The following is a 12,011-nucleotide window of genomic DNA, read 5'->3' as shown; positions in this document are numbered from 1 at the left end:
AAAAAAAAAAAGGGGAGAAAAAAAACCCCGACTAAGATGAAGCATAAAATACAACAAAAAGCATATCTTGCTTTAATATTTTAAAATACATTTGAATATTCATTTGTTTTCTTATTGGCTTAATTGTTCAAATGCAAGCAAGAATCAGAAACCACCTGAGCAAAAATCTCTAATTCTGCCGCCTGGAATAATAAGGGGGGAACAATATGATAAGTAGTTGTCAATATTAAAACAGGCTGGAGGAGGAAGGCTTGGGGCCTGGTCGTAGGTAGAATGAAACAGCAGATTTGAGTATCCACAATCCTTCCAGTATTAAATTTTCAGTAAAATAAAATTACTTGTATATGAAAACATAGCCTTTCCCAGCTCTCTTTTTTTTCCTGATCAGCTGATGAAGAGACTAGCAGCTCGCTGCTTTGCTGGCTTGTTAATTTTATCCCCACTAACTGTGATTTCCGATAGCCGGCCTGCTGATAGTGGTAAGGTAAATATCCTTTTTCGTTGCCGTCTTGAAGATTCAGTAGAAACTACATCCCAGGCATGTGTAGGTGTGTAACACATCAAAAGCCGGTGTTCTCCGTATTTCTGTGTGCAGCTGGGTGCTGGAGGAGAGCAGTACCATTAACTGTTGACAGGCTTGCATGCTGTATTTATGATTAGCATGTTCAGCCTCCAAGATTTGCGGGACAATTTCTTTCTCTTCTCTTTGCTTAGCTGCAGTGTGTTTAGCTGTATAGTGGGTGTCCTGCTTTTAGGCAAATGAATATTAATGAAATAATGGGGAGCTTTTTTTCTTTCTTTCTTTCTTTCTCCTTTTTCTTCATAACTCATCAGGTCTCGCCTCCTTCATAGTGGTTATCTGAACACTGTAGAATCGTGATGGAAAATGTCTTTTGATTATTAAGGCCTGGCTCAGGCTGTCCCTTAGGATTCTGTCTGTGTGCATGTCGTTTCTATGGATTAGCACATTGGAGAGTGCACTGGAAACATTTTTATTTTTTTTTTTATTCCACTGGCATTCTTAACATGCCAGGGTGTTTTGTGTTCTGTACCAGGTTTTCTTCACGAAACCTTTCTTTTTCAGGAGGCATTGTACATAACTGAAAGAAATTATGTCTGCGCTGTAATCACCCTTTATATTGATTGTTATACTCACATGATCATAAATATTAGCCATGTTTGGTGCTGTGGAGAAATGAAGGTAATTGCCTTATGATTAGAGCTCTTTCACCGAGGGGAGGATTGATTAGCATTTCCATACTGGAGGCTATATCGAGAGGCCGGAGGCACAAACAGCAACTCGAGTTATTTATGTGAGAGAGCAATCTCAAAGTGTCATTTTAAGATTTTTTTTTTTTAGAGAAAATTTCTTTTCCATGGTCAGATTTTCTTTTGTCTGTTTTTTTTTCCTTTTTTTTTTTTTCGTTTTTCCTTTTTGTCTCTTAATTTTTCTTAGTAAGTTTCGAGGCTTACCAGGAGGAAAAGAAAAGTTTGAACTTGCGGGTCCTGTCACATGGCTCTTTTAGCCTTTTCTGAACAGGTCCCCTTCACACCTGGCCGTTTTTATAGCTATTTTATTATCTCTCTGTATTAGTGCTGCTGGCTCTGGGTTAAAGCGAGCGTTTGCAGGTAATTGGAGGAAAAGTGCTTTTGCTGTTTGTGAGTTGTGTGTTTTCTCTCTCGGGTGATTTCATTGCGTCTACCATGGATTTGGCTTCATGCTTCCCTTCTGTTTTCTTGTTTACTAATTTTCTACGTTAGAACAAAATTCTGGATGGAATTGTTGATTTATGTTGTGAATCATGAATAAATTGGTGTAAAAGCTTAAAGGTCGGGGCTCTTGGGACTGCAGAGATACATTCTTAGGGGATTATTTTATTTTCTTCACATGCCCCTGGTTTTTGTTTATCATTACTGTCCTGACAGTAATGATGCCTTTAGAGTATTTTGCTTATATTGAGATAAATTTTATGTGGAGTCAGTCATATGCAAGCTCTTGAATGTATAGATACTTTAACATCTGCCATTCTTTTTTTTTTAAATTAATGATTTAGGCCTTACAATATAGACTTAGGTTAAAAAAATGTATTTTATCCAGTATGGTAGTGGCTCACTCTTTCTCTCTCTCTCTCTCTCTCTCTCTCTCTCTCTCTCTCTCTCTCTCTTTCTTGATAGATGGCTGGTTACTTTTAGTTTTAGTGAGTTTCATTGTATTCTAATGAATTCAAAATACATGTGTCTCTGCCTCTTATATTGTAAAGGTATGGGTAGGTTTGCCTTGGTTATTTCCTTCCTTGAATCTCTTTCCTCCTTCGTTTCTGCCTCACAGGCCATCGAAGACGGCAATTTGGAAGAAATGGAAGAGGAAGTACGGCTGAAGAAGAGGAAAAGACGAAGAAATGTAGATAAAGAGCCTGTGAAGGAAGATGTGGAAAAAGCGAAGAAAAGACGAGGCCGCCCTCCAGCGGAGAAACTCTCGCCGAACCCCCCAAAACTGACAAAGCAGATGAACGCCATCATCGATACTGTGATAAACTACAAAGACAGGTGAGTGTGTGGCTCCTTCCCTTCCACCAAACCCACGAGTGGTAGGAATTAAGAAGATGCTCACTTGGGTTACAGGACTCCTTCTAATTTGCAGTTTCGTCCTGGAAGGTGCGAGTTGCCTTGTACCTTGAGAAATGACCGTTAGTGGTATTTTGTATGATGTTTTGCGGTACGTTGTTTAAGGTGCCAGGAAATGATATTAGATGACTTTGTAAAGAAATCTACTTTGGGAGTGGATTCTCCAGGAGTTCTGCCGAGAGAGGTCTTGGGGCGATGGGATGAAGTTTTTTTTTTTTTTCTTAAGTTAACTTGTTTGAAAAAAAAAAAGAATTGCTTATATATTTAAGGTAAATCTTTTATGTTAATAAAGGCCCTGTTTTTATTAACAAACAAAAAAAAAGGAGATACCTGTACAAAATTATTGTGCTTCTCTCCTTCTAATGCCTGGGTTTGGAGCATTTCTGGAAGCTGTCTTCTCTCTTTTATTACCGCTATATGTACTCAGAGTGGTATTTCCATAAATTCGCTCATTTTTCATGGACTTCTTGGGTGTGACCAATAAGAAGGTGGTGCTGGACACAGGCAAGACCACTTTAAACAGTGAACTTAATTATTTGGGAACTGAGGCAGAGACACTTCAGAATGCCAGTCGACCTGTGCTAGCTCACCAGTTTGGCTCTACTGAAATTGGTTGATTTGGGTCCCTTGCTATGACTTTTCTTTGAAGCAGTGGTATTTTCCTTCGAAAGCCCTCTCTTATTTCCCCTGGAAGAGGACATCTCTGCTGCCTAAACTGCATGGTCATAGAGATCAGTTCCCAGAGACCGTTCATTTCTACTAGGCGCTCCTGTTCTGTGTACCCGCTGAATGGCCCGAGAAGGGCTCAATTGTGATTTGAGTTTTTCCCTCTAGCTTTGGTGTATTGCATGGCAGGCAGGAAGAAGTAGCTAGAAAGGTTAAGTAGCAAAAAAAAAAAAAAAAAAAAAAAAAAGTAAAAAAACAAAAAAGAAAAAAACTTTCCTTCAGGAGTTTCGCTCTTAAGCCTCTCTGACTGTGTGGCATTTTCCCAAACCGTGATGGGGACAGGAGGAGAAAGGTCCCTTTGGGGTCAGAATTTCTTGTCTCTCTCGGCCCACCAAGTCTCCACACTCCTGTGTTTGATCCAGCTTCAGTGTATTCTTTTTGAAGAAGCGGACATCTTTTTACATATCCTAAAGTGGCCCAAAGGGCAGCCCGCATCTTCTTGATGCAGTGATGCTCATTAACAATCCAGGGAGCGAAACTTGACCCCACGTCCATTCTTGACCTGGAGTTAGACTTGAATTATTTGTTTGTTTGTTTGTCCAAACCAAGAATTAGTAACTCTGAAGTTTTTCTGTTCAGCCCTGGTTTACACCTCATATGGACCTCTGCTGTGAGGAAATTGCAGCTAAGTAGGGAGCTGCCGAGACCTCTCACTTCTTCCGCCATTCTGTCAGGGGAGTCTAACAGCTGTTTCTCTGACCAGATGTGTCCGGGACTCTGGCAGGTCTTTGATGGTCACCTTGCTTCCTGAGTTAACCTGGGTCTTCTGGAACACTAAGAAGGACTGAGGGACTCTGTGGAGACTTTTAATACTGGGCCTTTGAGTAGTGACTGTTGATGCTATTGCCTTTAATCGCCTATGGGGTCAGCACCTACTCATGTTGCAAGCAGATTGTTTGATTTGGCTTTATGTTGTTGGGGAGGCAAGTTCATAATGCTTCGTTTCTTGACAAACCAGTCCCTCCCCCCTTTGGAAAAGCTTAAAAATCTGGAAGCATCTGACCAATTTTCGGGAGTAGGGGGCTCAGCAGGAGGGAAGAAATGACTGTTCTCTCCACCTGCTGCTCATGGGAGATCTCAGCTGTCGCCATCCCTACTGCCAGTATGGAGTATGAGTTGCCTGTTGTTGACAGGCTTTGCATTGCTCATTTACATTGCCTGCTGGCTGCCTTTGTGACATTCTGGGGTACATGACCACAACAGACTTCCCCTGAGCCCGTTCCCACATACAGAGCTGTGTGAACATGAACGTAACTCCTTTATTTCCGATGGGGCAGAGCTCAGGGGCTCACAGAACAAGTTCCTTGAGCCTCAGCTGCCTACATTTCAACCTTGACTCTGGTGTCCCTTAGCTGGCAGACTCTTTAACTTCCCTGATCCTCAGTTTCCCTGTGCTTCCCTAGCCTCTAGCATTGTTGTCCTGGGCAGTTAATATAACCCCAGATTCTTTGAATAGTTTAGTGATTAATAATCAAACTTTCAGACTGCTTGCAGTTAATCAAGCAGGTGAAGGGGCCTCTGAGCCCAGAGAAGAAAGTGTCCTTGCTGATACTGGTTTCCATGGTTTTCGTGCCAGAAACAGAAACTGCGGTTTCACCGGAACTGGCTACTGAGCATGTCTCTAGTTGTACTGTAGGCAGAGGCTATCTCAATATTACAGCATGTGGATATTTAATGGCCGTTCCTCTTTTCCTGGCTTTATTTATTTGCCTATTGAATTCTCCTTGAAAAGTGCCCTCCTAAGACTCATTTTGTTAGTTCCTGCATTTTTAGGTACTTTCTGGAGATCGTATGCTAAATTTCCACCACTGCATGTTCCGTGTATATTTCATGGCAGTGGTCTTCTAGAAAAAGCAACGGGCTCTATTTATATTATGTATTTCTCTTACCAAATTTGGTTCTCAAGTAGGAGGCGCTCAAATTAGGAGGGCCTTAATTAGATACAGTGTCATATTTTTGGTTCATTTTAGAAAACCTACTGGAAAAAAAATGTACATCTTGCTGTGTTGAGGTTTCTCCAGCATTAGAGTCAGTTACTGATACAGTAATTCAGCCCGCCTAAAGAAAAAATGCTCCCTGCACTAAACTCTGTCTAACGCCCCCATCCGGCATTTGGGTACCGATGACCATGTACCAGGGCAGTATATTGCGTGAGCCCTCCATCTCTATTTAAGTGATACAGAAGAAAAATTAATTAACTCTCAAGAACAGTTGTTTAAAAGTCCTTGCATGATTCTGGGACAGATGTGGCTTGATATTTCCACAAAGACTTAACATAATAATCTAAGTGTTTATTTATTGCTTTGTATTTCAAAGCTTGACAGTTTAAAAATGTGACCCTGAAGAGTCATTGACTCTGTGACTCACAAACGGATGGTTGTTAGGTAGTACAAGGCCATGGCCGTTGGTTCCTCTTGTGTTATTTCTCCCGAATAGAAAACCTTTATCTCAAGTTGTACCAAAGGCTTTGTTTTGGCTTGGTGGACATACTTTGTCTTCTGCCCGTTTTGAAGGCCTGTAAAACTCCCATCTCGCCCTCTATACGGTTTGACCCGGGACACTTTTGTTTCTTTGGAAAGGATTCATCTTCCATTGCCCTGAGTTGCCATGGAAAATAAGGTGATGTGCCTGGCCTGGCAGAGCTCTTTCAGGTCGCAGGAAAAAGCCTCCAGTTATCGGGATGACAGGTACCTAGGGACAGCCTTGAAGTTCTGGGCTTTGGCTCTGCCTGGTCTGGTTTCCGGTGACTTGGATACAGCAGCACTGGTGACAGAAAGTCCTCCAGCCTGCAGATATGGATCCCACATGGGACACAGTTTCAGGAGGAACTTCTTAACGCTGCAGGATCGACTTAGGTAGGGTAGTCCTTTGCCATGTTTAAATCCTGCCCACCGAATCTTAGCTATTTATTCCACAAACTTTTCAGAGACTAAGTCCGGACTCATTTCATGAAATGTCCTTTTAAAATGGTTCTAAACTGGCTATTCAGCCCAGGACCACATTCTTCAAGTAGAAACATACCCTTTTATTCCCTGAGCGACACTTAGGTCCCTCCTTCGACGCATTCTACTCTTGTATTGTCCCATCTGAAACATGCACCTGCTCACTGTGCTCTGAGAGCATGGGGTAGCTGGCTTGCTTATTCTGGGCACCAAAATTCTCTGCCTATGGCTCAAGAGCTACTTTGCTTTCTCCAGCATCCTTGACACAGAACCCGCTGGTGTTGGACACCTAAGACATACACCGTACAGGTCTTTTCTCAATAGCTGCTAAGTTTGGCCTTGAGCTAAACAAGCGGTGCTATCGCTCAGCCATTATATACTGAGTTCACTGGCTCAGCGCAACTCCGTCTTGCAGTGTGCGCTCTTATCATTAACGTTGCTTGTTTCTTGTTCTTTAAACAAGTATCTGCTTGTCTTCCGGAGGTTTTGTTTTTTTGTTTTATTTTTTGTTAAGCCTAAGATGTGACATAAACTATTGCTCACATGTTTGTAAAAGGAACCAGGACAAGTCTCTGTGGCATGCCCTTGCCATCAGTGCGGATTGATGTGGATATATTGACCAGTAATCCTTGAAGTTGGTCAAGTGCCATTGAACTCCGCGTGGCCAACCTATCAAGTCACCCACATTCATCTGTCCCTTCTCAAGGGTATCAGGAAAGACTACAACCAAATACACTGTGTTTGTAGCCTTTCCCATCTATCAACCTAGAAACCCTGCTGAAGAAGTGGAATGAGGTTAGCCTGCCTGCCTGCCATGGCTCTCTCAAAGACACCCCCTGCTAGTTCTTAATGATGTTATTTATCTTTGCTAAGTAGCCCCCTAGCCTCTGAGTAATTTAGTCTAAGTTCTCAACAAGGGTCAACATGAAGCCTTACAGTCTCGGGTTTCATTTCTCATTTCAAAACAGGGATATTTGCTGCTCTCCCACCTCTGCCTCCGTCTCCCCTGTCTGCGGTTTCCTACACATGGTTAGCAGAAGCAATCTATACGCTTTCAGGATCTAATTTGTTTGCAGCTGAACTTGAACTTATTTGAAGCACCTTGATACGTTCTTTTTTTTTTTTTTTTTTAAATCAACTCTCCTATCAAGAGCCTCTGCTTGATTTTTCTTATGCCTTGCTTTTCAAACCTGTGTTCTCATCCCTGACGAATCTGGAAACAGTGGTGTATGGTGTACACACTTGTTAACTGGACCTAGAAGGCTGAGGCACAAGGACACTCAGAGTGAGGCCAGGCCGGGCAACATAATGAGACCCTGTCTCAAACAAAACAAAACAAAAACCCTAACAATAATGTCAACAAAAAAGCAAACTAATAAAATCCCAAGAATCTGGAAGCAGAATATGCATCTGTACTTTGATTTTTTTTGTAAACTTCTTTTGTTGAATATGTACATGACTTGAAGATACATTCCATGAGACCTGCCGTCTGCAAAGGATGTGGACCTGAGGTCCAACTCTAATGATGGCATGAGGCAGTGGGGAAGGCAGGAGATTCTGCTTGGCTAGTCCAATTCGAGGCTACAGTGCTGCCAGACAGTGCGGGAGGCAAGGCAGGTCCTACCTTCCTGGACATGTATTCCCCCCTCCCTTCTGACTTAGTGGTAAATTGATGGATGGTGAAGTTTACTGTTTTGAGTTCCAGCGATGGACTGCACAGTCTAGCCATAGGGTCCTCATCCCAGGTACTCTCCCGCCTCTGCTCTGCCCAGGCAGAGAAGACAGGTGTGGGCTGCTGCTGTAGGCAGGAAGTGGAGGAAGGCAGAGTCAAGAGCCCACCAACACCACAGCCCAGAGGCACTGAGGTTTGTTTTTGTTTTTTGAGAAGAACAGTCATCATAATGACACTTTTCTTAAGAAACAAAGGAACAAACAAAAAAAACAGGCAGTATTTCTTTACATTGTAACACTTTTTAAAGGATATGGCCTGTTTTAAACCCAATCACAATTGTCCTTGTTTAATCCCTGCATATACTAGGAAGTATTTTGTAGTCACTGTTTGTAAAGAACCAGTCGGTTCTCCAAAAGGGCTGGGCTCTTGTTCAGACTACTGCTTTCTTTCAAGGTTTTCTCTCCCAGAGTTCTCCTTAAAAGTTCACTGAGGTGTGCCCCAGTTCGAAACCTTCTGCTAACAACTTGGAGGCATCTATCCAGGGGATGACTCACACCACATTGCCTACTGCCTACAGCCTTTCAAAACAAACTTGCAAAGTACATCCACAAATTCAAATCTTGGACATAACTTAGCAGCCACTGTGGATTGACTTTCAGGTTTTCCCCCAAGCCAGTCAGACTCCTGACCTGTATCAGAATGACTGGAATTTTTTCTGTTAGAATCTCCTTTGTTTAATACCTGGCCCCTCTGTTACATTGCAGCCTCTGTTGGTCTCCAGGCGTAGAACGTGGGCCTGATAATTTCTGAACAATATATTATATAAAATGGCATGGTGTTTGTCTTTTCCATCTTCCTCTCCTTCTGCTGCTGGGCCTTCTGAGCAGACCAGGTCTGCTTTGGCTTCTGTGTTAATCAATGTCATCAACCAGAGGTCCCAAGTAGAAAACAATGTCCCTTTCCACATTTCAGTCTAGCTCTCAGATACAAAGTTCCCTCCCCACATAGGGTCTCCAAGGCAAGGTTTCTCCTGCATCTTCACCCACCATCTCCCTGTCCTGCATCTTCATGCACTGTCTCCCCGAGATCCTGGAACGTCTGCCGCTCGCTCGTGTGGGAAGCCAGTCTCTCATCTCTTGCTGTCCAGCCTTCTCTCCGAGGCCTGTATCTAAACATGTCTTCCTATTCCTTAAGAGCTTCCAGATTTCTGACCTTGGAAAAGGAGGTTTCCGTGTTGTGAACCTAGCAACCTTACAACTTTGTTTTCTAGCATGGCCCTCCCCGTCCTCGCCTGGATTTCAGACATCCCAGTTAAGGCTGCATATTTGGAGTTTTGCATACACTCTCATACCTCCGCTGTGTAGTGTTGGCTGACCCTGTCCAGTTGTCTCCTGCTGTGGGTGAAGCAAACAGTGGTCATGCAGAGGTGGGCTGGCTTGGGTCTGCCCCCAGGAGGCGGCTAGTTTGTTCTAGAGCATAACCCGGATGAGATGGAGAGATGGAGGGCTTCCCTAGGCGTAAGGGCTTCCCTTACCCACCCACCTGATTACCCTTCCTCCGCTCCCACACAGAAGGTCACCTATGTGTTAGTGTCCAGAACTGTCAGGTAACCCTCAGCGTGGCTCAAATCCACTCTCAGTCAAGAGTGCTTACTCAGTGATCTGTTGAAAATAAGAGTCTGGGAAAGGAATGTCTATTTAGTGACCAGAATCTAGGCTGCTGCCTGGAATCCGTTCCTGTGGTGGGCGCTGTGAACAAGACCACCTTATCTATCTAGTTCATAGTCAGGAGTTGTCTTGGTAAGTATGATCCCTATTGTACAAATGAGAGGCCAAACAAGACCAACACACCCCTACCGTGGCTTCTCATGCTCCACCGCTTTGGGAACTACAAAAGGGACACCACGTGTGGATAGAAATGGAACAGGGGAACAGGGAGACACAGAAAGGGCCCTAAGATGTTGGGAAGCTGTGCCCCAACCGCCATCACGTTGGAGAAATGCATATCCTTGCAGAATGATACTTTGTATGATCAGCTCAGCCAGGCTAACCCTCAGATAATTGCTCCAGGTCACCCAGCCTGAGGAAGGAGCTGGGCTGGGAGGAGGACACAGGTCTTCTGACTCTAGTGTTCTTTTTACTCTGCCGCAGGTGTAACGTGGAGAAGGTGCCCTGTAATTCTCAGTTGGAAATAGAAGGAAACAGGTCAGGACCTGCCTTGTATTCCCATGTCTCTAAACACAGGTATCCTTTGGTACACAAAGCAAGCCGATGCAATGACTTGGTCTTTGGGAACCCCTTGACCTAGTCACTGCTCCCCTGCCACCAGTCGCTTCTCCTTGGGATGGGGTTGCAGGCACACATATCCTTAAATACCTGCTCTGCTTTTGAGGCTGTTGTGCGGTGTGCTCACCTGGATTAGCCCCCCTGTACATGCGTGCCTTACAAAGCTGGCAGGAGTCATCTGGCCTGCCCAGCCTGCAGCACCTCAGAGGTAGGTCTCTGCCTCCTGTTCCCCTCCACCCCTCATCCTGGTATGTGTCCGATGGACCTTGTAATTCCATGTCACCCAGGTGTAGAAGCTTAACGCCAAGTACTCCAAGCACTCGAGGGACCTGATGTATGTAACATGAACTTGGGTGCATGTTCACACTGCTGAGCATCCTGGAGTTGATTGCAGTTGGCATGGGGGTTGAAGGGGCAGGTGTTTCTTGTATTTACTCCTGAGTGCATGCTGGGCTGGATTTCAGGGTGTGTGACCTTTGAGCGTCCCATTGTGGTGGGACCTAAGCTTCCTCCGCCAATCTGTCTCCTTTCATGTGCCTCTGCCCTGGCTGGGTGAAAAATCAGAAGTGTTCTTTCCCTGAAGATGCTAAACTTCGATGGTGTTGGTTGATGGGAGATAGATGCCCAGTTAGGAATTATCAGTGCATTGAGGGTGGGGTTTTCCTCCCTCTCGATCAAGCTGACTTGTTGAAATTATCATGGTAGTGCTTTGCTTCCTGTCCTACAGTGTTGTCGAATGATTCAGCAATGTTGTCTACACCCTCAACCCTCACCCAGTCAGTGCAGGACCTGACCTAGAAACTAGAAGAGAACTGAGGTTGTGTCCTGTATTTTAGAATGAACAGGTCCCCATCTGTGGCCTTTTAAAATAAGGCCTTAAAGACAAGTCTGTAGAGAGAAAACTTGAGCAGGATTGTTGGTGTCCGGTCCTAGAAAGCACACAAACCACAGTGCCTGCTGAGCACGGCCAAGGATGCTCCGTCTCTATCTTCAGGAGAAAGGAAGGATTCAGGCAGACTTGCAACAACACTGACTCTGTTAAGACTGGGCTGTTTACATACTAAAGTGACTTGCTTGGACCTAGAAAGGAAGTCTAGAGTCTAAATGGCAAAGTGGAGGCTAAACACCTGCCCCACCCCCACCCCCAGAGCAGTCATTTGTCTGAGTCCCTTTTCCCTTTTCCCTTTTCCCTTTGCTCCTCCTCCTCTCCTCCATCAAAGCAGTCATGTTACCATGAAAAAGAGGATTAATGACTTTAAAGGCTACTGCAAACCTCTGATGTCATGCCTGGGCTTTCTAAGGGTAGAGGATATAACCTTATGCAGTTAGGACCCAGATGAATCCATTTTTCACTAAATACACATTTAAAAATGGTCGTTTTTAGAGGTTGGAAGAGTCTTGTCTGCCTTGCTTCCGTGGATGCTCTTTGGAGCTGGTGTCCTCCCATATTGCCCCCTGCTTCTTAGTCCCCTAAGCCTGAGCTAATGTGTGGCATTTGGAGTTGTTTTACGATAAATTAACCCTTCTTTAGAGCAGTTGCTCAAAGTCCTTTCTTTCTGTTCAAAATCCCAATGATTTCTATACCAGTCTCTGTGTAAGTATTGAAAATGGGGTGGGGGTGGTAAAATAGATTGCGATAGTGAAGACTCCTGGTGAGAGTAAAGTGGAGGGACGGTGGGTCGAGGAATGTCTCCGTTGGCTTGTGGTTGGCACTGGAATTAGATGGGAGTGAGCATGGGGGATGAGAGCATACAAACCGAA

The 12,011-nt window shown here is 44.2% G+C and overlaps 1 protein-coding gene across 9 annotated transcripts in view; it reads left to right on the top strand.

The window, feature by feature from the left end:
- Smarca2 (SWI/SNF related BAF chromatin remodeling complex subunit ATPase 2) overlaps positions 1 to 12,011 on the top strand; it is a 168,931-nt gene that overhangs the window by 143,948 nt on the left and 12,972 nt on the right. For 6 of the 9 annotated variants that reach the window (XM_085693741.2, XM_085693742.2, XM_085693745.2 and 3 more), the window contains 2 exons: positions 2,330 to 2,547; positions 10,116 to 10,208. In XM_085693741.2, coding sequence (XP_085549867.2) covers positions 2,330 to 2,547; positions 10,116 to 10,208 — 311 coding nt within the window. Of the gene's footprint in view, positions 1 to 388; positions 485 to 2,329; positions 2,548 to 10,115; positions 10,209 to 12,011 lie in introns of all 9 variants that reach the window. The other 3 variants (XM_048438749.3, XM_087908017.1, XM_048438755.3) reach the window with 3 other exon arrangements.

The sequence above is a fragment of the Myodes glareolus genome, chromosome 7, assembly GCF_982192425.1.
Source record: "Myodes glareolus chromosome 7, mMyoGla1.1, whole genome shotgun sequence".
Taxonomy (NCBI): Eukaryota; Metazoa; Chordata; class Mammalia; order Rodentia; family Cricetidae; genus Myodes; species Myodes glareolus.
Note: the sequence above shows the minus strand (reverse complement) of the source record. Positions and strands in the feature narration are given on the sequence as shown.